The sequence below is a fragment of the Chrysochloris asiatica genome, unplaced genomic scaffold (genome assembly GCF_000296735.1).
Source record: "Chrysochloris asiatica unplaced genomic scaffold, ChrAsi1.0 scaffold00178, whole genome shotgun sequence".
Lineage (NCBI taxonomy): Eukaryota > Metazoa > Chordata > Mammalia > Afrosoricida > Chrysochloridae > Chrysochloris > Chrysochloris asiatica.
In genome coordinates this window covers 407,208-435,121 of record NW_006408696.1, presented here as the reverse complement: position 1 = coordinate 435,121, position 27,914 = coordinate 407,208, and the positions used below count along the sequence as shown (strand labels likewise).

Below are 27,914 nucleotides of genomic sequence, written 5' to 3'. Positions count from 1 at the left end.
ATACAGAAACTAAGTTTATTATTTTTTTCTCTTAAAAAAAAAAAAAAAACCCCAAAAACAAAAAATCCCCCCACCTCATTGTGGAGAAGCCCCTCCCCCTTCCCCTATGGGTGGTGGGCTGTGAAAGATAGCCGGGAAATCAAGTACAAGGGGGTGGGGACAGAGACTATCTGGCCACCCTTAACACTGCCCAACCATGTGGGTAGATGGGAAGGGGAAAGTAAAGAGCCACATTTCCATGACAACCAATTGCCTACCCCCTACTTTGGTGGAAAGGAGAAGGTCCTTAAGTCTCCCTTGGAGGCTTATCCCCATTCCCCCCACCAAGACTTCAAGTAGTGGTTAAAGTCAGGCCTGGTTGTGGGGCAAGAGTGGCCATGGTGGGACACCTAAATGGAGGCACAGCCCACTCACGTCTTGGCCTTTCGGCCTCTGTGACTAATGGTAGGGCCAGCCAGGTGGGGAGGGGCACTGCTGCGTAGGATGCGTTGGTCCCCTTGGTTGGTTCCACCAAGCCGGCGGGGGCCAGGCTTGCGGCGTGGAGTTCCATCCCCTTCTTCCTCCTCACCTGAGGCTTCAGCCTCAGACTCCTCTACAGAACCTTCAGGCCCCAGGGGGCTTGGAGGCTGAATGCGGCCCCGCTTGGCCTGCCCAGGAGGCCCTGGGGTAAGAGTCCCTGCCCGTTTGCGAGGCACCTTCTCCGTCTCTAGTGGGGGGACCAGGGACCCTGGACGCAGCCGGGTTGAACGCAGTTTTGGGGTTAACGAAACAACAGGAGGTGTCAATTCCAACCCGCCTGGCCCACTCTCCACTAAATCCAAGTCATCTTGAATTACAGCTACCACCATGGACCCTTCACTCTTCCGTCCCCGCAATCCTTCTGCTTCAAGCCGCAGGCGGGCAAGGCGGGTGAGGGGGCGGCCCCCATCTTCATCAGAAGAACTGCCCTCACTGTCCCCTTGGCCCTGGGGTTGCTGCCGCCTCCCCAGTCCACAGCTCTCAAATACAGATGAGCTGTCACGGTCCAGGACAGGGAGCTGGCTGGGGCGAGGTGATGGTGGATTCTTGGGGGGTCGACCCCGCTTGCGCTTGGGTGGGGATGTTGAAATGGTGACAGTGGTGACAGTGTTGGTGACAGTAGCAGTGGGACAGGCAAGGAGTGGTGGAAAGGATGGCAAGGATAGTGGGAGCGGCTGTGTCCGACTCTCCAAATTGCCATCCCCTGGAGAAGAAATAGTCCCAGGGACAGGCAAATCTCGTGCTTTAGGAGGTCGCCCACGTCTTCTTTTCTCCACAGGTGACAAAACGATGGGCTCGGGTTTGTGAAGTGACTGGGGTCCAAGAGGGTGAGGCCCAGGAATAAGCTGGGTTCCTACAACAGGTTCTGCAACGAGGAGGGTCTCTGCCCCAGGGGTTGAGTCAGCCCCATTGGTTCTTCCCTTTAAGGTGGATGAGGACACCTCATCCACCTTTTGGCCAGCATCTGCCGGAGACCTGTTTTTTTTAGGGGGCCTCCCTCTGCGGCGTTTCACAGCAGGTGAGGTGACAGCGAGTGGTGGTGCCCTCTCTCCATTCTCTGGGCTGCCTCCACCAGTCACCCCCAGCTCAATGTGACGACGAGCTATGAAGGGCTGCTGGGTTTGGGTGGGCAGTGTGGATAGGTGAGCAGCTTCACTGGTGAGAGGTGAAGACTCCTGCCCTGACAGGTTGCAGCTAGATGGGCTTCCCAGGTTCGCACCTATCTCAGAGACCCCAGGGGCTGGGGTGTTGACAGTTCCCCGCTGCTGTCGCCGGCGTCTCACCAGCTCCTTCTCCTCTACCACAGTTACCAGTCTTCCTGGCAATTTGCGAAGTACTTTGGGGCCTGGAGGCTGCCCTGGGCGACCAGTCCCCTGACCCCGAATTTCCACATCAGCACTGGTACGACGTCGAGGGGGCCGGGCAAGTGAAGGGCCCTCAGGTGAGGAGGTGGTGGAGGATGAGGTTGATGGAACTGTGACCTCTGCTATAACAAGTTCCTGCAGCTTCTCTGGGCTGGAGATTGGAGTCTGGGTCTCTACCAGCTCTTCAGAGTTCCTGTCAGTCTCCAATGGCTCCTGAAGTGGCTCAACAGATGCTGCAAGGGGTGGGAGCTCCATCCCATTGTTCTCATTCACACACGTGGGCACCTCCTCACTAGCAGGCAGCATTGTGAGAATTGTTCCCTGGGCAAGTTCTGGCCCCTCCTGCTCTTGACCATTCAGGATGTCATCAGCCTCCATGGTTGGGCTAGGTGCAGAAGGAGTTAGAGAAAGGCTCTTCTCGGACACAGACAGGACCTCAACAGCAACTGGTACTAGATCCTTTGGGGACACAAGAGCGAGCGGGGAAGTCTCGGAACTGGACATGCCAGTGAACTCCAGGGACTCAGGAGATGCTAATGTTTGTGCACACAGTTCCACCTCAGGCCCCAAGTCCAAGGGGAGGTTGGTGCCTGGGGGGGAAACAGGCACAGAAGATGGACCAAGTAGAAGAGGGGAGGAAGGTGTCAGAAGAGGTGTATGGGCTGTTGGGGGGGTACAGGCTGTTGGGGGGGTACAGGCAGGAGAAGAACAAGAGGGAGGGATCTGGGAAGGAGAAAGAGGCGGCGGTGGCAGTGGGATATGGACAGGAAGAATGGCTATTGGATTTGGAGATGATACGGGAATGGGGGCTGGAATTGGGATAGCAGGGGCAGTATTGGGTCGAGGCTTAGGAGTTGGCCGGAGAGCTCGCTCCCTGGCAGGGTTGCAGCGGGGCGGCGTGGAGGTGTTGCGAGTATGTTGGGGGGGCGCGATGGGAGTGTGGTTTGCCCCTTGAGTCTCAGCCCGGGCTCCACGAAGACGCTCACTGACGCGAGTTCCCGGCCTCTCAGGGGCCTTGACCTTCTTACTGCGCCGGTGACTGCCTCCACTTGTTCCACAGGAAATCTCATCCCCAGCCCCAGGCCCCTCCTCCTCTTGGGGTAGACGGAACACCTCCTCCTTGGCTTGGTCCAAGTCCTTTCGGGCAGCTTCCACTTGCTCCTGCCAATACAAGAGCCCAAGGGGTGGTTAGGATGGGAGTGGGTAGAAATCAGCAACCTTCCACTTCCAATTCTACCCCTTGAGATACTCACCTCTGCCTGCTTGAGCTCTTCACGACTTACTTCCTCCAGTGAGGCTTCCAGAAATTTCATGGCATAGCGCTCAATGGGAGTCAGCTGTGAGGAGGAGGAGGAGGACTAATGATGAGTACAGGGACCTGGTGCCAAGGCTCCTCACCACTGTGTTTATTACCAAGCAAGACAAAAAAGATGAGTTCTAAAGGGTGAGGTTGAGAACTCGTAGGCCCAACACTAACCTGTTCCACAAGGGCAGCAATTTCCTGCTCAGCCCGGGACATCTCCTCATCCTCAGCCCGACTGGCCTCTTCTCCCTCGCCAGCAGGAAACCCATCATTCTCATTAAATTCTGCAAGCTCGGCCACCTGTTCAGCCTTGGCCTGAGTGGCCGCACGGATATCCTCTTCATCCTCTGCCCTACACAATGCCTGCAAGGGTGTGGAGAAGAAAAAGAGATCACCTTATCTACCTTTAAAAACTGGGATTTGATTCTGGCAAAAATCTGAGAAGAAAATTACACCAATACAACAACTTCTTTATAAGTTCCCAGAGTTAGCAAAGCAATGATGTAGTTCACATTAAGAATGAAAATGGATTTGGATCAGACTCCCACTAAAGACAAAAAAATTCTTTTAGAAACCTCTAGCTCTATTTCCATTCCTGAGCCAAGTCTTAGATCTCTGAAAATAGCAGTCACAGAAAATTCTGAATACTAAAAAGCCTAAAATTCTTTTTGGTGTTAACATACTTCATGATAATGCTCTTCAACAAACTAACCACTTCAGATTTTTCCACTGAAATGAATATCCAGAGTTCGCACTAAAGTCACTGAGGGAAGTGACCTAGAGTATTTCAGTTATGAAGAGATGATACTTGGTAGTTAAAAAAAAACATCTTTATGATGCTTACACATCTGGGAAGCTCTAGGGGAAAACCACCCCTTCCCACAAAATTAAGAGTCTATTTGATCACTTAGAATTTATTTAGAGTCTATTTTTATCAAAAATGAACATGTGAACATCAGTCACCACCACTGAGACCAGAAGAATAAGAGATGATGCCCAGTTACCATTACCAACTGCTCTGAAAGAATTCATATTAAAAGGTCCTGGATACAATGTGGAATAAAATTTAAATGATTAAAAAAAAAAAGAGAGAGAGACAACAGGCTAACTTGGCTATAAAGAGACTGGAAGAACCCAAGACTACGGGCCTTCGTCACCCTTCAGGTCTGGAACGCAACTCATCAACAAGACCCAATAACTAAGCGGTTGGTAGGTATATGTTCACCATGAAATGGTAAACCATTAAAGGTCAAAAGGGCAACGTTTACCTGGAGACAGGTTCAGAGGAGTTGGGAAGGAAGGTAGAATGGAAATACAAATACAAAACAAGAAGTGTGATAACTATTGTTACATGGGGGAGGGGCGGGGAGATTACAATCAATGAGATGAAAAAAAGTTTGTGATTTACTGATGTTAAAAGTTTGGAAACCAATGTTTTTCCCATATGCCATTTAATCCTTCTCATTAGTAATCCAGAGAGGTAGAAAATGAAGCTCAGAGAAATAAACAAACTTGGTTTAACAGACATAATAAATTATTAAGCTGTATTATTGGAATACCTAGAACTTAGATTTCCAAATCCTGTCTTTATTTCTACTAAATCATGTGGCTAAATGAGCAATCTACTGAAGCTATCAAATGTTGTTTGTTGTTAAGTGCTGTTGAGTTGGCTTCAACTCACAGTAACTCTACAGTTTCCAAGGAGTTGGTAAACGGTAGACTTTGCGGTCCAGTGCTTATCTTACAGCACCACACCAGGATTCTAAACTATCAAAGACCAACTACCATCTAATCTAGTAAGCAGCAGTTTTTTCTCTTCTGAACAAATGCAACAGAATAGAAACAAGAAATACTCTTAGGCATCACTTCTACTTTAGGGATTGCCCACTCTTTTTCACCTGCTCCAGGATGTGAGTCTGCTTGCTAGCCACAGTCTCTTCCTCATCTTCAGGAGCAGAAGGTAGAGATGAGTTAGATGGCTCCTCCAGTGGCATATCAAACAGTTCTCGAATGGTCTGCTGTTGGAAAGAACAGATGCCAAGAGTGTCAGAGCCAACAGTCCTAGGTCTTTAGCGTTGTGAGGCTGACAAATCAGAAACTCCTCTGGTTGGAAGGCTGGTACATGTTGGCCAATGTAGCTCCTCTTTAACAAGCAAAAGGAACACCTATAGTTCTCTTCTGCACAAGCGAGAAGTTTCTAGTAAACCAAGACCAAACCCATCGACATGGAGTTCATTTAGACTCATACTGACCCTACAGGACAGTGTAGAACTGCCCTATAACATTTCTTAGGCTGTAAATATTTATGGAAGCAAATAGCTCCATCTTTTTCCTGAAGAGCACTTGGTGGGTTTGAACCACTGGTCTTTTGATTAGCAGCCAAGAGCTTAACAACTGCATCACCATGGCTCCTTGAAAGATCTTGTTATTTATTGTTAAGTACCACTGAGTCAATTCCAACTCATAGCAATGACCCTATGTAGGGTTTTCAAGGAGTGGCTGGTGAGTTTGAACTGCTGAAATTGGGGTTCAAACCAACCTTGAGGTTGAGTGCTTATCCTTCTGCACCACACCAGGACTCCTAAAAGATCTTAGTACCTGTTTAAAATAGGCTGTGGTGAAGTTGCCTCCCTCAATGGCCATATCTCCCAACATTCTCTTCTGATTGGCCTTTTTAAGGATGTTCTCTTCCACTGTCCGTTCACTGATAAGCCTAGGGAGTGATGAAGGTCATGTGTAAACAGTCAAATACTATTAGTGAAACCCCATTAGCAACGAGAAGATGAGAGAAGAGACTCGCTATACCTATAGATGTGGACATCTCGGGTCTGGCCAATTCGGTGACAACGATCCTGGGCCTGAGCATCCATGGTGGGATTCCAGTCGCTGTCATAAAAGACAACAGTGTCTGCTCCTGTCAGGTTTACGCCCACACCTCCACTCCGAGTTGAAAGGATGAAGCAGAATATACGTTTGTCTGCATTGAACCTTTCCATCAATGCCTAGAAAAGACAAGGAAAAAAAAAAAGAAGATTTTGGGATGTACAGCCCCAGAAACTCAAGGCTTAGCGGGCCCCTTCTGTGAGCTTGAGGCCTGGGAGAAAAAGGTAGAAGTTAGGGCAAGCATCCAAGGGCTGCAGATGTCTGAATACCTGTCTCTGCTCAACTCTTGTAGATCCATCCAGACGTAAGTAGAGGTGACCATGGTAGGTGAGGAACTGCTCCAATACATCCAGCATTCGGGTCATCTGAGTGAAAATAAGCACCCGGTGGCCCTCTGCCTTGAGCTGCCTCAGCAGCACTGCCAAGGTTTGCAACTTTCCTGAAGAGATATAAAGAGATACATAGAAGAATCTATGATCAGATCACTTAACACTGGATGGTTCTGAGTAAAATGTAAACTAGGCTTTGGGCCAGGGTTTCAGTTAGCCTAGGGGATCAACAATACTTAACTCCACTGTTAAGTGGAGTTAACCCCTAAGGGTTCTCTGAGTCTAACATCTTGTTAAGTGCTGTGAAGTCGGTTCCCACTCAGCAACCCTGTATAACGAGAGGTAGGACAATACGAGGAAGCTTCAGAATTTCATATAAACAATGGAATTTTCCACAAACTTTTTGAAGCCCCCTTATAAAGACCCTCAAGAGGGAAAAACATACTACTCAACAGTTTATGACCTAGAGATCTGTACATACTGCAATAATCATACCAGCAGAAACACAGAAGAATCACAGGACACAGATCAATCAACTCTGTGGCCATAGCTAACAGAGATTTAGGTCATAGATAAGATCCAGAGAATCAGATAGAATCTAAAGAGGTTATCCAGCTGGTCAAGCTTGCCATCAAACACAGAAATGACTGATAAAGGCAGGCAGCTTATCATTTATTTTGAAAGGTTTTCAGCAAGAATTTTTTTAGTAAAATATTTACTAAACTGATCTGAATTTAAATTTCCCCTAATTTTCTTTTGTTAAAACATTTCTTTTGTAAATCTCTAAGCATGTTATGATAAAAATGTCTGGGCAGGATTGTAGAAGAAATTATTTACTACTGTAACAGCTATTCTTGGTTAACAGAAGCTAATTAACTTTATGGGCAGTTGGCAGAGAGCCCCTGATTACAGGGAAGGCAGGCCCAAACCAAGCCCCAGAAGATGAATTTTGATTGGTCTCAATTCCTCTTTGCCAGCCCCTCTGTGACTGACCTAGAGATGGGCATATAGCCCAGTTGAGCCAATGAATTGTGAAGCAAAGCCTGCTGGAACAGTTTTCCTTTCAAGGAAACACATAAAGCAAATCCCTCTTGCTTCATGCACTGGTGTGTTCCTTGGAGCTAAGGAAGTCAGTCATCTTGAGAGCATTAGAAAATAAACAGGATAAAAAAGATAAAAGCTAAGGGTAGCAGGCAGAATGGATAGAACGGTCCTATGTCTTTTGAAACATCAAGCTGATGAACCAGCCCAACACTCTCATTATCAAAAAATGTCCTTGTGGTTTAAGTCAATGTTTAGTTTTGCTTTTTGGTTTTTACTTGCTGCCAAATGAATTCTAATCAATACAAAGGTCCTTGTTTTTTCCCAAATAAAAATTTTGTATTTATTCTGTAGTTTTGTATCATCATACACCTTTCTTCATAAATCTGATAACTCTGCTATGCTATCTTGTTCATCATTGTATCCCTAATGATTCTAGCAAAATGTATCAAGATGTTCATGATCTAATGAGAGAATAAATGAGTCAGTGGCACACAGTTTCAACTTTCATTAAAATGAAACCCATGAATGCTAAGAATCATAAGGCCATTTTTCCATCTTACCCTAAGTATAACCTAAAATATACCACCTGATGCTTTACTGATATCCACAGAAACCCTCTGATATCACAGGTCTTACCACTGACCAATGAACTCACCACAATCATACTGAATGAGCCTCAAGTCAGGGAACTGGGTGCGCATGTTACACACAATACGGTGTAAAGGACGAGCCCGGGGCCAGAGCTCACAGGCCAATTGCTCCTGGAAGGCTGCCTGACGTGGGGCCAGCCAAGGAGGTGGGTGGCAGGCATGTAGGGAAGGGGCAGGTGCCTCCACAGGAGGCATGACAAAGATGAACCTGTGGAAGGCAGAAGGCAAGTAGTGTAAAAAGATGGGACTCTGAAAGGCCCCCAAAGCTAAAACTTTCAGCAGACCTCACTACTATATTCACTGTGAGACCCCCAGACCCATTTTCTGTTAGCACTTAAGCCCTGCCAACCTCTCAATGATTTCTGACAGCTGGTCTAGTCGTTGCTGGGGAAACAGAACAGCCCTGCGGGCAGCCTCGGTAAAAGTCCAAAAAGTAGGATGGTTGGGACCAAGAGCATGAGGGCCGATGGGACTGGCAACAGGTTGGGGCAGGGTACAGAAATCCAGCACTTCAGTCCCATACACAGGTGCCAAGGCCCCATGAGCCTCGCTAAGTTGGAAAATCCGTTCCAGACGTTCAGATCGCTGCCTCTTCCGTTTTTCCTCCAGAGAATCCTAGCGATGAGAAAAAAAAAACACACAGAGAATGCAATCAGTGTCTTCAAAGTTCATATCAAAGCCTTAGAAAACCTGACAATTCCTCTCAGATGGAACACATACAATCTATGGAAACCATAAAATTCAAAAGTATGTCTTTTGACGTTGAAGTTGTCAATAATGAGCATCATTCCCATCACAATGATAAAATGAAGGCCTGCATATCCAATAAGCTTATAAATGGAGGATCTGCAGGAATTTTCCTATGCAACACTTAGCTCCAGAACATCAAAGTTAATTATCTTGTTGGGTGGGTCCAAAACAATTATTGGAAAACTGCTCCACAAAGCTGAATAAAAGACAGAGGAGCTAATCAAATTATGGCAGGTTTCTGCCAAGGGCCAGACAGGGGTGGGTTAGGAAAGGAACAGCTAACCACACATACAGGTCTCATCAATGGAGAGCTCCCTAGCAGCTAGGAAACCTGTTATGACTTTAACCCAATCCCTTCTCACCTCTGTGCTTCCTTGTTTCACTATCTATAAGTCCCCATGACTCCCTTTATCACATTTGTATAGCTTAAGATTTTATCCCATTTAGAGTTTTACATGTATGTGATTATTTAATACCTTCTTTCCACTAAATTGTAGGCTCCATATAATGTTTATCATCTTTGATTTTGCTTTGATTATAACTCAGTATTCTAGCTTAGTGTCTGACACAGAGGAAGCTCTCAAAAAATTATTAATAGAATTATTAATGAGAGACTGGACCCCAGGGAAGGGTCCTGAGAAAGCAGTGTTCCAAGTCTCCCTTCCTGACTGCTACCTTCAGCTTGACCTCTTGGCTCCTGGTGCTCCAGGTGAGGAAGGAGTATCCTAGCAAAGGGGAAAACCAATACAGGCTGGTTTTAAAAAGTGGTGGCAAGGGAGAAAATGTTTACATATCACATATCTGAAAAATGACTTTATAACTCTCACAACTCAATAATAAAGAGATACGACTCAATGTAAAAATGGACATAGGAACTGAAGAGACTTTCTCCAAAAAAACCCCATAAAATAGCCAAAGACACATAAAAGATTGCTCAATTCAACATCACTGGCCATTGTTGTTGTTATCATTAAGCGTTAAGGCTAAAACATGAAAGGATTCCAAAAATATTACTGTTACGGAGTTGAACTGATTCAAGGGACCTCATTTCATTGCTAGGTAGGTGAAAAAACCGTCACAAAAGACCACATGATGAACAATTACCTTTATAGCAAATGTCTAAATAGGCAAATCTATACCCAATAAAAGTAGACTGGTGGTTGCCTTGGGGTAAGGATAAAGTATGAAGATAGTGTGACCGTTTGATAGTACAATCTCTTTTTGGGTTGATGGAAACATTAATGGTAATGATTACAGAGGGCATTGGTGGCTCAGTAAAATCCTTAGTAGTAAAATCTTTGTCCTTCCGTGAGTGAGACCAGGTGGCCAAATCACCTCAGATACAGCCATCACTTGTTAGAGGAGGATTACATAGTGTTAACAGAAGTTCTCCACAGAGCTTCCAGACTAAGAAGGACTAGGAGACAGGCATGGCGATCTAGTTCCAAGAATTTGTCAATGAATAAAATCAACGGTAATGGTCAGATCTTTCTGTAAATGGACTTATAGTTCATCTAGGGCCAACCTGATGGTAGTCAACAACTGCAACACGATGAATACACTAAAAGCCACTGAACTGTACATGTTTAAAAACATAATATGTATGCTGCATAAATTCTATTCCATTAAAGCTATTTTTGAAAAACAGTTGCCACCTACCTGCAGATCAACTGAAATTGAGTAGGGACTATGGTTTTCCACCTCCCTGTGCTGTTTTGCTATTAAGTGCTGTAGCATCAGTTCCAACTCATAGCTACCCTATACACTGTTTCCAAGGAGGTGGTGGTGAGTTTCAACTGTCAACCTTGTGGTTAACACTCTAGTGTCTATCCTATAGCACCACTCCATGAATAAGAACAGGAAAAAAAAAAGCTCCCAGGAGCTCAAGAAGGATCAGGAAACAAGAGTTCTGTGTTTTGCCTACTTATCCAAGATGAACTAGGAGAGGTGATTAGTAAAGCTTATGATCCTTATGAACTAAATTGCATGGTAGGGGAGCCCTGGTGGCATAGTGGTTATGCACTTGGCAGCTAACCAAAAGGTTGGCAGTTTGAACCCACCAGTTGCTCCATGATACAAAGATGTAGACGTATGCGTCTGTCAAGATTACAGCATTGGAAACCTTCCGGGGCAGCTCTAGTCTGTCCATTAGGGTTACAATGAATCCCAATTGATTTTATGGCAATGCATTTGGGTTTATTTTTATCCTTCGGTGTAATCCTTCCCTTGGAATATTCAGTGATGGTCCTGAGTTACCCCTATGATGAAGATATTCCCATTTTATAGATAAGGGCACAGGCCTAGGGCCGAGAAGTGACTTGCCCAATGTTAGTCAAGTACTTGATCTACTACACTAGACTTCATCCACCCTACCCCACCCACACTCCAACAAAACTCAAATTCCTGTTCCTCCTTCTTTGAGGGAATACAACTTACCAGATAGAAAGGGGACCGTGGTGGTGGTGGGGGCTGGCGTCGAGGCCGAGGGCCACTGAACGAGGTAGCACTGGAGGGAGGGCTGGGGGGACCAGATCGTAATGTCAGTGTCTCAGGCTCATCCTTGAGAAGAGGCAGCCGGGATACCATGGTGACAGGCAAGGGAGCGGAACCAGATGCCGAAACCACAAGGGAAGATGACTGGGAAGTGGGGGCCTGTATTGAGGCTGCAGCTGGGCCCAAGGTAGGCACCGGAACTGGGGGTGGGCTCAAGGTCAATGTTTGCACTGAAGCTGGGGCCAGGAGTGAAGCTGATGACGATGCTGGAGCCAAAGTCAACGTGTGAGAAGCTGGAGCCAGAGAGAGTGTTTGAGCTGGACCCAGTGGTGGCCCTGGTGCCAGCGAGAGTGTCTGGGCTGGCGCTGGTACGAGGGATGCAGCTGGAGTCAATGACAATGTCTGAGCTGGAAAGGGTCCCTGGGGGGTGTTCCCTGTTCCCAAAGAGAGTGTCTGAGATGAAGATGAGCCACCAAGAGTAGATGCTAAAGCTGGGGCTAGGGCCAGCGTTTGTGTAGAAGCCAGGCTTGGGAGAGGTGACGGAACTGGGGCTGGTACCATAGTCTGAGTTGATGAGGGAGCCAACACAGGAGATGAAGCTGGCAGCAGTGAAGAAGTGGATGCTAAAGGGGTTCCTGAAGTAGATGATGGAGCCAAGATTGGAATTGGTGTCTGCGATGGAGCCAGGACTGGAAGAGGAGCCAGGGGAGCTGGAGAAGAAGCCAGGATTGCTGTCTGTGGAGCCGCCATGGGAGCCTGAGATGCAGAAGGTGCTGGAGCCAGAAGGGAAGCCTGAGCTGAGGCTGGGTTTGATGCTGCCGGAAAAGTATTGGCCAGAGCTGAAGCTGGCACCAGGACCGGTGAGCATGCTGGGGCCACAGCTGAGTTCAACCCTGGAACATGTGAAGAGGTGGGAGCCAACAACAGGGGGTGACTAGGTGCCTGAGATGAGGACAGGGATGGAGTTGTTGCCAAACCTAGAGTCAAGGTTGACGCTGATGGGGACGCCCCAGTTGGTGCCAAAGAGGGAGGTCCAGGAACCGCTGAGACAACAGGTGCCAGTGTTGGAGTCACAGTGGTCAACAGAGCTGAGCCCGAAGCCGAAACAGGTAAAGGGGCTGAGATTGGAATGGTGAGTGGAACTGAAGCTGGCACAGAAAGTGTGGTAGAAACAGAGATGGGGAGTGAAGATGAGACTGGAGCTGGGACCGTGGAGGACACAGGACTAACAAGGGGAGAGGAGTTAGGAACCGGCATTGGAGAAGAAGCTGGCCCAGTGACGGAAGAGATGGACAAGGGAGCAGCTCCGGGTGCTGAAGCTGTGGAAACAGAGGATAAGTTAGCCCAAGAATTCTTTCTCTGTTCTTTCTACTAACCTGTCCCACCCTTGACCCTACTACCAAGCTTTGCATGTTACCCACATCATGATGTTGAAGGTACAAGTACTCTGAAATCTAAACATTTACTTTCTTTCCAAAGTTCCAATAAATTTATCTTGGATTTAGGCCAGGTTGAGCAGCCCAGTTCTGGGGTCCACTGCCAATCAAGGCAGTATGTGGATAATAAAGGCATTTAACGTGACTGAGAAAACCTCAAGACCACCCATCTCCATTCCTAACAAAAATATTTGGCCTCAGCCAACTGGACTCACCACTGACTTCAGGTGAAGGACTGTGAACCAGCTTGAGAAGTGGCCTCACCAGAGTAGATGTGGGTAGGGGGGCCCGGGAAGTACCCAGAGCAGATGTGGGTAGCCGTCCAGGGGCTAATGTGGGCCGTGGCGTCAACACAGTTGGAAGCCCAGAGCTTGGAGGCCGGGGTGCTGGGGCCAATGGAGGAACAGGAGTCAGTCCATCCCGAGGGGCCTGTCTCACTACAATCTTCACCACGCCTGTATTATTCACCATGGTTGGTGGCACTGCAAGAGGAAGCTACATTGAGGGAAAGGTAGAAAAGAAACAAGAGACCCAAAGGATGGAAGTAGTCCAGGGGCAGGAAAGGGTGATAGACAGACAGCAGTGATATTGGCAAGGCGAAAAGCAACACTGAAGGAATGCTGGACAGACAGCAGCCCAGGAAATGCCTGGAAGGACCAAGGCCAGCAAGGGGCTAAGTAAGTAGGAAGGCCATGAGCCTCACCCTGGTTAGCAGCAAGTGGAAGGCTGAGACCAGTAGGGGCAGGGGTGGTGCTGGGGGTCGAAGAAGGCAGCACAGAGACAGGGGAAGGGCCAGGGGTCGGGGCCACGGCCTGGATGAGGGCCACATGGGCAGGCTGGCTGATGAGGTGGTGCTGCCCCCCAGCTGACACCAGGTGCACCACATTCCCTGGGTTAAGGGAAGAGAGAGAGAGAGAGAGAGAAGCAGCTATCAGCCAGGGCCGGGGAGAGGCAAAGGTGAGAGGTAAGAGAAGAGAGGGGACAACTTCGCTAGAATGATTTCTCCCCTCTCTTTACCCCCTCTGACCCCCCAGCCCAAGCTGGTGAAGCAAACATAAAGGCTGACATCTAAAAAGGAAGAGCCACAAAAACAAAGGAACAGGAAGAGGAGGAAAAAGGCAGGACAGGGGGTGGGTTTTACCTACTTTGCAGCGGGCGGGGCTGCCCCACAGCAAGCTGGCGCACCTGGGCACCAGTCAAAGTCAGCTTGTTGCCCTGGATTTGGAAGGTGAGAGGTTTGCTTCCCCCCGTGCTAGCCAGTGGACGCTGAGCCAGAGAGGCCAACTGTCCAATGCTGACCACTTCACCTGCTGTAAACAAAGAAGAGCCTTACTGAGCACAGCACTCACTCTGCTCAAGACTACCTCCCAGGTCCTTAAAAACATGCTCTTCTCCCCCACCCCCCCACAAATCTCCCTTCTCCTTCAGCACTTCTACTGCCCAATACTAAACACTGCCATTATTTACATAGCCTTTGAGCCTTTCACACACTACTACTTCCAATTCTACTTATTTGCTTAGCAACCTTCTTTACAACCTGTAACAGCCAACCATCTTATCAAAATGACCTAATTATCAACCCCTCCTCCTATTATACCCCAAATAATATGCTAGACATCAAGTCGGCTCCAACTCAGTGACCCTATAGGACAAGAGTAGAACCGCTCCTTAGAGTATTTTAGACTGTAAATCTTTACGGAAGCAGACAGTCTCATCTTTCTCTCATGGAGCACTAGATGGATTTGAACTGCCAATTTTGTGATTATAGCCCAGCTCTTATCCCAATGCACCACCAGGGCTTTGTTACGATAAACTCTGAACTCTTTGAAGTTTCTTAATTGATTATGAAGAGTCCTGGTGTGGCGCTGTGGGTTAATGCGCCAGACTGCAAAGCCGTTTGAACTGCAAGGTTGGCAGTTCAAGCTTACCAGCCGCTCATCAAAAACCCTATACGGGGTCACTATGGGTTGGAACCGACTCAACAGCAACAACTTGATTATGAATTATTAATGTTGGCAAAATACCTGTTAGTTACCTAAAAGTTGATGTTCTAATATTCCTAAGCTTTTATTCTCCTACTCCTTGGCATGTAAGCCTTTCTCCCATCTCCAATTCCTTACCAGAGATCTGGGAACTTACAGGGTAAGCGAGCCTGCATATCAGGAGTCAAGATGAGGCGCTGTGGTGCGGGGGCTGAAGCTGGCACTGTTGTGGTGGTGGCAGTGGCAGTGGTGGCAGAAGTGGTGGTGGCAGCAGCAGGAGGGAAGGTATAGCCAGGTGGCACAGTTAGGGGCTTTAACAGACTGGAGGAGCCTGGGGTTGGAGCTGGGCTGAGGCGAACTGGGGCAGGTGGAGCTGACTTCAGGGACAGCGTTGGCATGGGAGGCCGTGAGGTCCCACCCAGGACTCCTAAAGGAGACGGCAACACTGTCAACACAAAACAAATGCTGGTAAAAAGCATCTTGCTTAGAGGTTTTACTGACCCCAAAAGACTCCATCCTCCTTTCTATTTCATCAAACACCACTTGTGTCCCCAAATTCAGCCCCTTAGAACCTCTCATTTTGTTGCCTCTTCCACAACCTGAACAATTTTCCTGAATTATCCCAGCATCCTAGTTCCCTTATAACTCACCCTGAGGGAGGGGACCACTGGTTGGCTGCAGCGGGGGCAACAGAACAGGGCCAGGGGGCCGGGATGCTGGAATAAGTGGGGGCCCAGTGGTAGAGGCCGACACCATGAGTGGTGCTGGCAGTACTGGGGGGACTGAGGCAGGGGTCAGCTGAGCTGAGAGTTCAGGGCCTGAAGGGGGTCGGACTGGGACAGGTCCCAGGGGTGTCCGCGGGCTGTTCACCACCACCACTGTCCGGCCTTCTTGCTTGGGCACTGGCTGTAGCATCCTATGAAAAAAAAAATTATAGGTATAGAGAGGAAGCATGAAAAGAAGGAAAAAAAGGTAAAAGACAAAAATTGCAAGAGCAAAAGGGAAAAAAGAAAAGAGAGCCAAAAGACAGAAATCAAAGCTATTCAGAAAGCACTAAGCAAAGGGTAAGGAAAGAAAAATCCGTGACAGACCCAGTGTCCCCTCCCAGGACCCTTCTTCTAATTATCACCCTGACGTTATAGGTTAATGCGCCAGACTGCACAGCCATTTAAACTGCAAGGTTGGCGGTTCAAGCGCACCAGTCACTCCTCGGAAACCCTATACAGGGTCGCTATGGGTTGGAACAGACTCGACAGCACTTAACAACAATAACATAGTACTTTGAACTCACTCCATACACACAATCTAGCCTAGTCTCTTTCCTTTCTACCTCATCCCCTCCAGCCAGCTATTTGGGTCCCCCCACCCCTTAATCCTCAGCCCTGGTACCTGTTGACCTTCATTTTGACTGGCTTAGGCCGGGGTGGGGGGTCCGGAGCAGTTGCCACCTCTAGCAGTACCCGGTGGGAAAGACGGTGCCGGGGCAGAAAGGTGTCAGTCTCGTATCGTGAGACACGACCCTCCAAGCCAATAAGGTCAAACCGGACCATGTCTATCCGCTGCCACAAGAATAAAAACAAATGCATGGGTTCAAAAGCAATCAAATAGAGAAAGGTAGGAAAACAAAACAGTTTTTACTAAATACCTACTAAGCCGAGTATAGGTCTTGGCACTTGCAAAAATACTTAATTACTACACACACTGCAGAAATAGGATTTATAATCCTTATTTTGAAGAGCAAGGAAACCTAGGGTTAGAGATTAATAATTATCTTGCCTAAAGTCACCTGACTAGAAAACGAGAAAGCTAGGAGAATAGTGTTGAGTTAATCACTGGAACAAGCAAAAGTCTTAAGAACTAACCTTGAGGGCAACTACTTGCCTGGAGGGGGTGGACATCAGTAGCCCGCAGCACCAGAGAGGCAGTGCTGAAGCAGATGCCTGGGGTGATGAAAGGAGAGGTAACAGGCCGAGGGTCAAATAAGTTTGGGTGATTGCAGACTTTACGAAGCTGCATCAAAATGTTGATGACGCTCATAAAATGACCTGTAGCAAGTGTCTCCTTAGTTCTACAGAAAGAGGAAAAATAAATGGGCTTTTTTGACAGTCACCTCTGCTGTAATCAAAGACCCCAGGGGTTCACCCTCAGCCCTTTCTTACGTGGTCTGTGCCATGAAGTCATCATAGAGACAGCGTTGGCGCTTGGAAAGCCGGCAGCGGATAACATGCTCATACTTCTTGGGCATCTGCTTCTCAACATCCACTTTAACTCTGCGTAGCAAAAAGGGCCGCAAAACCTACAAGCAAATAAGCAGGAAGCTATGAGAAGAGAATTTAGTTGGATCTCAGCACAGTAACAGGCTTCTTGCCAATCAGTAAACACTCATGCAGCTATGTAGCCTGCCAGATTCAAGCACACAAAGATGAGTCTGGACCAAGTACAGAGGGAGGCACAGCACAACCTAAAAAGTGACACATGGCGGGACTGAGAGCACAAATACTAGCTCTGCAGGAGAGGTGATGTAGAGTACATTCCAAAGAGTAGAAAGTTTACAAAATCACGACAGTGAATCCTTTAGGGAAGTATTAAGAACAAAAACTGGAGTAGTCACAGTAGAACAGAAAACAAAGGGTAAACTGAAATCTTAAGGCAAAGCCTGATAGAACAGTCAGTAAGTGGACATTGAAGAAGTGAAGGAAAGGGTGGAAATGAAGGACAGCTTCTAGCTGGGCTTACCAAATTGACAGTAAGAATGACCAAGATGGGATAAAAATGATAGGCTCAAAAGCCAGATGCATGTGGCTTAGGACAGAGGGAGTTCAAGGGAAATTTTCAATTGATGATATCAAGCCAGAAATTTAAAATACAGGCTGAGTGGTAAGAGAGTCAAGGGACTGAAAATACAAATTAGAGTCATTATCACAAAGGCAGCCCTTAGGAATGAACAGCACAATCATTCAATTGCAATTTTTTTTTTTTAAAAAAAGGAAGATCAGAGTCCTAAGAGATGCTACCATTAAAAAACTGGGCAAAAGAGGAGGAGCCAGAGAATACCAAAGAAAAGAGGGGAGTGAGAGACAGCACATGAGTATATGCATGCACAGGCAAATCAAAAACTATACAGTGAGGAAACCAAACTACAGAGAAACCCAAGTAGGAAATGATCAACAGTATTCTCTTCAAAAAAAGGGTTAAGCACAGAAACATCACCAATAAAAAAAAAAATGTAACGAGGACTACGATGAGGAGGTAAACTCAATTTGGAGATGAGTGAGTCACTGGGAACACTGCAGCTTGACAACAGGCTGAGAATAACCTAGTGCTGACTTCTGCTCCTTGTAGGCCTTTTTAGATACATTGCCCTTAGTTCTTTGCCATTGTAATACCCGGGACACTACTTTTGGGACCCAATTTTCAACAGCAATTGCAGAGATGAGAAAGAAACCTTTATGGGTGGTAAGTCATGTTAATGAAGAACTCAGAAAAGGAGAGTGAAAAATGGTTGCACAACTCAAAGAATGTAGTCAATGTCACTAAAAAGTTGCTGAACTGGTGTTATGTTTTGCTCTGTATCTTATCAACAATAACAACACAACAAAAAGTACCCTGGATAAAAAACAGAAAGTACCTTGTGGAGGCGTTTGACTAGCCCTTCATTATACTCTTGGCTGCCCTCAATCATGCCAGTTAAGGGATTAGAGAACCACTCCTTGAATTCACGATGAGACTGGAAGACATGAGGCATCAAAAAGTGCATCAAGGACCACAGCTCCATGAGGCTGTTCTGCAAGGGAGTCCCTGTCAGGAGCAAGCGCCTCTGGCTGAAAAAGATAGCAGGGAATTAGAAAAATATGGTGTGCACGGTCCCAGCATGGATATACTCAACCCAGGCAGCCCACTTTCTAGGCCAGTCAATCTTCCCATACATCCCTATCCCATCTGTACCTGTTGAAATTGAGCAGTGACTGCCATCGCTGTGACTTGAAGTTCTTGATGTTTTGAGCCTCATCCAAAATGAGATAGCGCCAGTTCTTGCGCCGAAAGGCCTGGTGGTCCTGCAGCACCAACTTGTAAGATGTGATACACACATGGAAGGCATTGGGCTTGGTCCATCCCTGAGAGACCAAAGAGAGAGTAGCAGACAGTGGAATGAAAAGAAAAGAAAGGGGCAGAAACCAGGTTAAGAGAAAAGAAAAAGCCCCAGGGGAGAATCAAGCAACAGAAAGAGGAGAGGAAGAAACTGATCTGAAGACCTAATAAATTTATGAGATTAATCAAGAAAAAGTGACTAATGAAGGGTCAAACCTGGCGCTTAAGCTTCCTCTCTTTCTGGGCTCCATAATAAGTGAGGATTTTAAAGCTGGGACACCAACGCTTCAACTCCATCTCCCAGTTCAACATCACACTAGTAGGGACGATTATCAAATGGGGACCCCAGTTACCTGTTTAGCAAAAAAAAGGACAAAGAGTTAAAGAAGCACAACTTGGTGGTTCTGGTTCCTCAAGTATAATCATGATGATCCTGTCCTTCTAATGGCCCTCCCTGAGAAGCCTAGAGTCCTGGTGTGCTGGACTGCAACGTTGGTTTGAACTGCAAGGTCAGTGGTTCCAGCTCACCAGCCGTTCCTCAAAAACCCTATACAGGGTTGCTATGAGTCAGAACTGACTTGACAGCCCTTAACAACAAGAAGCCTAGCACGTATGTTGACCTCTGTATATAGTTACTAAGTAGTGACACTACTAGGCGAGCAGGAAGACAGTGCATAGTTCACCATCCCGTGGCTGTTGCTGTTGTTGTTAGGTGCCATCAAGTCAGTACCGACCCATAGTGACCTTATGCACAGCAGAACGAAACACTGCCTGATACTGGGCCAATCTCACTACTGTTGCCACGCTTGAGTCTATCGATGCGGCCACTTGGCCAACCCATGTCGTTTTCTCTGACCCTCCACCTTAACCAAACATGGTATCCTTCTCTAGCGACTGGTCCACTAAACAAATTCCCAAGGGAGTTGGCCAAGGGGGCTCGTGACGGAAGGTCCTGCTAAGTTACCTTTCTCACAGGCCAAGTGAGCAAGCAGAGAGATTGTCTGGATGGTCTTGCCCAGCCCCATCTCATCAGCAAGAATGCCATTAAGCTTCTTCTCATACATAGTAACCAGCCAGTCCAATCCAATGTGTTGGTACTCGCGGAGCTGGCCCCGCAGCAGTAGGGGGATAGGTGTCTTAACCTGGTAGGAAGGAAAAGAGGTGTCACTATGGAGCTGAGGCATCTGCCATCAGGACACAGCAAAATCAAGATGTAAGAGAACAGGAGCTGGGGCCTGAGGATACCTGGGTAGTGGCCAAGGTATAACCCTTGGGCTGGAGACTTTCAGCGGCTGCAGCAATATCAGTAATTTCTTTCTTAGGGCCTAGAGTGGTGGTGGGTCCTGGAGTAGGAGGCCCACTGCCCCCATCTACCTCACTGTGTTCATCTCTGGCAAGCAGGTACTCCACCCCAAAGTCGTCATCATCTTCCTCATCTGCTTGACTCTGTGATTGGGTCTCCTCAGAATCCTCAGACTCTGATTCCTCTGAGTCTGAACTCCCACTTGTTTCTTCCTCCTCTGAATGCTCATCTTCCTCATCCTCGCTCTGCTCCTCAACAGAGTCTAAAGCACAAGAAGGTTTATGGTTGACCATACGTCTTCCTCCACTGCCTGCTCTCCCCAGCTCCTGCCTCATGATCACACAGTCACCTGACTGACTGCTACTATCATCCTGAGGAGCATCTGCAGCTTCTGTGCCTTCCTCTGGTTCACAGTCAGAGCTGAGAGCCTCACCCTCTTCTTCTTCCTCCTCACTGCTCCCAGAGCCTGGGGCAGAGGTATCAGAAGCATAGGCCCCTGCATACTGCTGCAGTAGCTCCTCCATAGACAGCTCTCCTGGAAGAGAAATGCAAGGTAAGCTTCAGGTGTTTCCAGGGATGAGGGGTGGGAGTGGGGTTTCACTTTATCTATGTCCCTATACACACTAAAGAGTCCTGGTGTAGCGCTGTGGGTTAATGTGCTGGAGTGTAAGGTTGGTTTGAATTGCAAGGTTGGCAGTTCAAACTCACCAAATGCTCTGTGGAAACCCTATACAGAGTTGCAATGATTCAGAACTGACTCAATGGCACTTAACAATAATTCACACTAAATTAGACTGACCTGAGGAGAGACAAGTGTTAACTTTCAGCACCAGCTAACAAAACCAAGCCCCACAAGCCAGGTTAGAGCTGAGAGGTGCTTCCTATCCCTGGGAGGAACTTAAATCAACCTAACAAACCTCTTTTTCAAAGTGCAGGTTAAATACTACCAATGCTACCACGATAAAACCAAAATCTTATGATAAGCATTCATCACATTCTACTTATAATGATTCACTCATAAATCTGTCTTTGCTGTTAGATCAGGAATATCATTCGTCTCTCTTCCTTCAGCACTCTGCACAGGGTAGACACTAAGTGGATGCTCAATAAATCACTGGTCAATGTCACCTTCTCGAGCCAACTCGCTCAGCTCCATGGCATGATCCACCTCCCCCTCCAACTGCTCCTCAGCTGCTATGGTGTCTTCTTCATCCTCCGCTAGAAAAGAGAATGAAATGTATGAAGCAGGATTAATTAGTGGTGATAAAGGCACAGGACAACATCCAAGTAGAAGAACTGAAACAGTCTGACAGGTTAGGTCCAAACAATCCAAGGGGTCAAGGTACAGAGGATGAAGTGAAGAAGCCTAACCTTCATCCTCATTGGCAGTAAACTCTTCATCATCTTCATCTGGATGCCAAGGCTGGCTGTTGCACTGTGTGACAGATGAAAGTGGGCGCTTCCCCTAAATGGCAAAAGATGGAAAAGGGAAGAGCCTTAAGTTAAAACAGCAAGAAAAAGGGATGATAATGAAAGATATGCCAGAGAACCATCTTTTTGTCCCATTGGTTGACAGCTGCCACGGGCACAGTCCCAAGACAAGGATACAACCAAGGGTTTTGTCTCTGCACCAGATACCAAATCCTGGCCCCAAAGCCTGGGGGAGGACCTATGAAAGTGCTTGATAACAAGATATCCCCCAACACCATCCCCATGCACTCAGACGCATGGACAAATGGAGAGCTTATACCTAGAAGAGACTTCAAGATTATCATTCCAGCTCCCAACCTGTAAGTCAATAAGGATGTATTATGGCTATTTCACAGAAATGGCAAGTAAGGGCCAGAGAAGTCAGACATCAATTTAAAGAACTGTATATTCTTCTCCAGCACCAGAAACTCTTGCCTATCTCAGACTACAACTTGCCCCAAACTCACGATTCTTCCCTACCCATTCCCAACCAGAGTCCAATTTCCTGAATCAGACAGGACTTCTGAGATCATGAACCTCCTCCTATGCTCCCACCCTAAGTCCTCCCCGTGCCCCTTCTGCCTGTACTCTGAAAGTCCTCCCCTTGCCCCTTCTGTCTGTACCTTAAGCACTGGAGAGGGCTCTTCTTCACCACCTTCTTCAGGCTCATCTTGGGCATCACTATCATGAGATGAGAGGGTTTGCGAGGGACTGGAAGGCCCTCCTAGCAGCTGAGGGGGCAGAGAGCGGAGCAGCTCTTCCAGTGGCAGTTCACCCTCACGCTGAAGCAGCTCAATCTCACGTCTATGGGTCTCTGCATCATTGCCTTCCTGTTGTTCTTCAACTTCAATCGTCTCTTCATCATCCTCTTCCTCCTCTTGGGGTTGGAAGTCCCCATCTATAGCAGGAGAACAAGGTCACAAAGTCCACGGGGCCCTGCAAGCCACAGGGTGGGTTTTCAGCTCTGGAAAGGGTATATGGGAAAGAGTAGCAAAACCAAAAAGCACACACACCTTCATCATCCAGTTGGGAAGCAGGGGGAGGAGGACTGGAAGCAGCTGAGCCAGTGTGGGAAGAGCCAAGGCAAGGGGAGGAGCCAGCTTTGCTGAAGGCTAAAGGCTGGTTGAGGCTCTGTGACAGAAGGTCCGAGTACTTTTCCGTTTGTCCCACAATGAAGTCTAGGTGCAGATCCAGAGCTTTTTTGCGCTTTTCTTCGAGCCGAGATTGTTGCTTGAACTGCACCACCTACCGGAAGCATGAAAAGATCCATAATAATCACTATGTACTGTTAAGGACTGAATTACATCCTCCAAAAACATATTGCAAATCCTAATCTCTCTCTGTGGTTATAAACCCATTTGGGAATGGAGTCCTTGCTATGTTAACAAGTGCATGCTCAGCATAAAATGTGTCTGGAGTTAATCTCTTTTGACATGTAACAGAAAATAAGCAGAGATGGGGTAAGAGTGATGCCAAGTCACATGGAAATCTCCAAGGAACCAGGAAACAAGCTGAAGTGACAAGGACCTTCCCCCAAAACCCAACAGTAAAAGCCTTCCTAGAGCTGGCCCCTTATATTCGGACTTCGAGCCTCATATATTGTGGGAATAAAAGATTTTGTTTGCTAAAGCCACACCCGTGATATTTCTGTTATAGCAGCACTAGGTAACTAAGGAACCCTGGTGTGGCACTACAGGATAAGTACTGGACTGCTAACCACAAGTCCAGCAGTTCAAATCCATCAGATGCTCTGGGAAACTCTATACAGGGTCGCTATGAGTTGGAACTGATTTGAAGGCATACAACTTAAACAGACATAACTTAAGACACATACTTTCACCAAACACTTAGAGAGCTTCTGTCAGATCTTTTAAGAGAAAAAAACTAACATAAATGTCCTTAAAAGGCCCCCAATTCTAATAGGTATTTTTTTGAGGAAAGCACCAAGAAACACACGGAGAAGAACCAGCTTACCCTCAAGCAGCTGGAAACATCTGTAGGTGTATCTGTAGCTAAGTTTTAATATATAGGCAATCCCTAAGTGGAAATGAGGAAAAAAAGGCATTCCCAGCAACAGAAAGAACATATAAATGGTCATGGAAGTCCAAAACAAAGGCATGTTTAAAGTGAGAGCAGGAAATAAAGTGGCAGAAGATATGACTGAAAACATAGGCAGCTAATATTTGAGAAATCATTGCAACTTAGTGTGTGTAGATAGGCAATGGGAAAGTAACTGGCAAAGACACCAGTTTTAAGATACATACTGAATGCCTTGTAAAGGACACATGGCCTATAGGAGATAAAGGAATCTTTACATCTCTAAAAACAGGGCTCGTATTTTTCTACTGTATTTCTTTTTACTCCACAGTACTCAACACTGGAAAGATCCAATGCACAACAAAAATACCATTAGAGTTCAAGTCATTGTATTCACTCCCTCCAGAAGTTTTGGTCATTCCTGCACCCACCAACCTAAGCCAAGGCCACTCCACCATTTCCCTTTCCCAATCCCTGCTGCCTACCTTCTCCACATTGCTCCAGAACTGTCTGACATCCTTGGCCATGGTGGAGGCAATTCGGCGCAGCTTGGCCTGTTCCTCCCTACGGGCCCGCTCTTCTTTCTGCCGCTGTTCCTCATGGTGTCGGATCACCATGCGCACCACCTGTGGGAATGAGAGGACCTAGGGTAAAAACATTCCAAGGCCAGAATCCCTCTGGGCCAAGGACAAAGAAACAATCAAAGTCAAGAGACCTGGGAAGTAAGAAGCTTGCCTCTTTGAGCCTATTGGAATCATTTAGCACTCTATACAAATCAGTTCCCTTTGAACCAGCCCACTCATCATGTGAAGTCAAACCTAAGAGGGAAATAGGAGGTGGATCTGAAAGATGTACCTTACGGGCTACACCCCGTTTCCAGCGGCGTTCCTGGGCAAAGTCTGCAGAGAGCCACTGCATTTCTTCACACAGATAGTCCCAGTGGCCTTTGGGACGGGGGGGCTCTGGCACCTTTGGTAGCCTCTTCAGTGACCAGAAACCCTCCTTTCGGAGCTCAGCAATCCGAGTCTCAATTTCAGCCTCCTTAATGGGGAAAAGCGAGGTTGATGAAGACTGCCTGGACACAAATGCCACTTCACAGTTCAATTACGGAGTAGTGACCATGTACAGATACTGACTGAGATGTGTTATGCGTATGATCTTGGTTAATTCTCATACCAACCCCACAAATAGATTATTATGCTCTCTTCAAATAAGGAAAAAAGAACATGGAAATTAAGTGACCTCCTGGAGATCAGTTATAAAGTGATCAAAAATAGGTCTACCAACTCCAGATACTTATTTTCATGTTCATTTGATTACCTCATGCAATTTGCACGCCCAATGGATGAAGTTCAAGATCAGAAGTTCAAAACCATCAGTTATCCCGCAAGAGAAAAATGAGGCTTTTTGCTCCCATAAAGATTAACAGCCTCAGAAACCTTATACAGGGTTGCTATAAGTTAGAAATGACTCCACGACACATAACAAAAACATTTTGATTATAGACTGGACTGCTAGCCCCAAGGTTGGCAGTTCAAACCTACCAGCTGCTTATCAGAAACTTTATACAGGGTCACTATGAGTCAGAACCAACTTGATGGAACTTAACATTTTGATTACAGGAGTCCCTGGATGGTGCAAACAATTTAGCACCTGACTACTAACAAAAAAGGTGAGCAATTTGTCCCACCCAGATGTACCTCAGAAGACTGGTCAGACAATCTGTTTCTAAAAGGTAACTCTATGGACAACTTTACTAAGTATACACAGAGTGACCAAGAGTCAAGAACCAACTTGATGGAGATCAGTAACAGTAACAAAGTATATTATTTTCATAGTAAGAAAAAAATTCATGTGAAAATTTTTAACAGAGGAGACTTAAAAAAAAACACCACTTCATAGTTTCCTCCTTATTCACATCTTCTTCTAAGTCAGAGGAAATGCCAACCAGAGATGAGACAGGCAACTAAGCGACCTGACAATGAAGGAAACAGCAAGAACAAAATATATTTTATATCAGTGAGTGGCTCTCAAACTTGAGTGGGCATCAGAATCATCTGAAGGGCTTGTTAAAACAATGGTGGGCCCTACCTCCAGAATTTCTAAATGGGCAGGTAGGAGGAGTACCAGGAATCTGTGTTTCTACCAAGTTCCCAGGTGGCATTCATGTTGCTGGCTCAAGGACCACACATACCCAAGTGTTACATATGTGTAACACAGGCAAGGTAGAAATGAGTAGAAACAAATAAATCTTAAGAACCTCACAGTTTACAAGACATTTTCATGTCTATTTCATCATTCAGCTTAAAGCTCAAAACAAAAACCTACAGACACAATTCCTGTTTCAGAGAAAAGGAAAATAAGACTCATCATTCAAGTTTCCTGCTCAAGACCATATGAGTTAAGGCAGAGACCATGCCCTAAATCCATGATAAAAACCAGGAAAGAGATGGGAAATGGAAATTTAAGGAAGGTTCCCAACATAGGCCCTCCCAAAACGTACATGCTTCGCCTGCTCTGCAATTTCAGCATGGCTCTTCTCCCACTTTGGGCCCTTGTTAGCCAGATCAGCAGGCTGGGGTAAGCCAAGTCCCTCCAAGGACACTGTGGCACCGTCTGGGGGGCCTGGAGGTCCATCTAGAGAAGAATCTTGAGCTAAGTGCTGGGGGGAGATGCCACCTGCCCCACTAGAGGCTGGGGAACTGGATGAGGCAGGGGACACAGGATTGCTGCCTGTCATGCCGTCCGACACCATCTAGAAAAGGAGAAAATGAATGCTTAATGTTGTACTAAGAGTTTTAAGGACATTATTCCATTTCCCTCTCATAAAAAAGAAACAAAAACACCACAACTCTAGAATAATACCATTTTTACACACATATATTTGGGGTAAAAGTTTTAATTAAGTGTTCAAGATGGTAGAGCCAAGATTGTAAATGATGCTCTACAAATACAAGAAATATGTGTTCTAAGATATCCAGAGTATCCCAAATTATGAATACTACTATAGCCTGGTGTGGTGCTGTAGGATAAGCACTGGACAGCAAGGTCAGTTTGCACCCCAAGGTCAGCAGTTCAAACTCACTAGCCACTCTCTGGAAACCCTATAGAGGGTCGCTTTGAGTTGGAAGCGACTTGACATCACTCAACAGCAACAACTACACCCGATGATTTAAAATTTTAATGTTCTTTTCAGAGCCTTAATGACTTTCTCACTTAAACAAGTCTGCTTTTCCCTCATGTTCACAGCAAGTATAATAGATTCATTATTTGAGTTACTACATAAATCAGGAGTCTGGGTAGTGCAAATGGTTAACACATTCAGCTGCTAACCAAAAGGCTGGAAGTTAAGAGTAGGGCCAAAGGTATCTTGGAATAAAGGCCTGATGATCTACTTCCATTGAAAACCCTATGGAGCACAGCTCTACTCCAACACACATATAGATGTCATGAGTCAAAAGCAACTGATTTTTACCATCAAATTCAATAGGTCACTAAAATCAAGACCACTTAGTCCTCTTCACGTTTATCACCAATCTTAGTAGCTTCCTTTATATGACAGAGGGAAAGTCCCTGTTCTTTAACACCCACACATCATTTTACAAGATATTGCAAAAGCAAAAAGAAATGGAAAACTAAGTCCTACCAAAATGGAGATACTTAGGAGACTCACAAAAATCTGCTCACTTACAGTGTGCCTCCCAAATTTCTACCTCAGCTAAATGACAAGAGTCCATGTCACAAAATTTCCCAGCTGTTCAGGAAAATTATAAGCATCAAATCCCTAAGTATGCATACAGACCTGTTTTGTTCCATTCCAAAAGTCATGTTTTTTTCCTACCCCACATGCTTTTCTGATTTAAGAAAAGAACAAGTATCACACACTATCTATACCACTTATCTGTTCCACTTCCAATAGTGACACTATTCTTAGAAAACATAGACTTAGCATACTGCCCCAACCTCTATTATCACCTAGCCTAATTTAACATTTTCTCAGCCAAACAGGGGCTTCCACACTCTCGGACATCAACATAATACTAATATCCACTAGACTGCTGCTCATCTGAGCACATGAGCACAAAAGTAGTCTCCAGATTCAGTTCTCCAGGTAACAAGAATCATGGAAATGTAGCTAGCACTGTAACATTGCTACCTCACAGTCAGTGGTCCAAAAAGGAGAGAAGAACCTATCCCCACTTACACACCTGTGTCTGTAGGATTGGGAGCTGAGGGTGAGCAGGGGAGGGGCTGCTCTGCAT

The 27,914-nt window shown here is 46.4% G+C and overlaps 1 protein-coding gene across 1 annotated transcript; it reads right to left on the bottom strand.

Moving 5' to 3' along the window:
* Window positions 1-410: 410 nt before the first annotated feature.
* SRCAP (Snf2-related CREBBP activator protein) lies at window positions 411-27,914 on the bottom strand. The gene is made up of 32 exons (XM_006871906.1): window positions 27,861-27,914; window positions 26,156-26,407; window positions 24,508-24,693; window positions 24,138-24,278; window positions 22,629-22,860; window positions 22,239-22,513; window positions 21,517-21,610; window positions 21,274-21,363; window positions 20,495-20,680; window positions 20,088-20,407; window positions 19,807-19,984; window positions 19,059-19,195; window positions 18,699-18,868; window positions 18,382-18,574; window positions 16,913-17,049; window positions 16,635-16,821; window positions 16,143-16,312; window positions 15,404-15,669; window positions 14,911-15,198; window positions 13,917-14,081; window positions 13,475-13,660; window positions 12,987-13,253; window positions 11,279-12,654; window positions 8,442-8,707; window positions 8,098-8,300; window positions 6,339-6,508; window positions 5,992-6,188; window positions 5,785-5,899; window positions 5,085-5,204; window positions 3,361-3,549; window positions 3,137-3,220; window positions 411-3,044 (listed from the first exon to the last, which is right to left on the bottom strand). The coding sequence occupies exons 1-32, from the start codon at window positions 27,912-27,914 to the stop codon at window positions 411-413; spliced, it is 9,528 nt and encodes a 3,175-aa protein (XP_006871968.1).

Bases quoted from the DNA above. Each gene is read 5' to 3' on its own strand.
- SRCAP (XM_006871906.1), bottom strand. From the start codon at position 27,914: ATGCAGAGCAGCCCCTCCCCTGCTCACCCTCAGCTCCCAATCCTACAG. The intron at 24,694-26,155 runs GTACGTTTTGGG...TTCCCCATTAAG, and splicing joins TTGCAGAGCAGGCGAAGCAT to GAGGCTGAAATTGAGACTCG. The intron at 16,822-16,912 runs GTAAGAAAGGGC...CTCTTTCTGTAG, and splicing joins GACTTCATGGCACAGACCAC to AACTAAGGAGACACTTGCTA.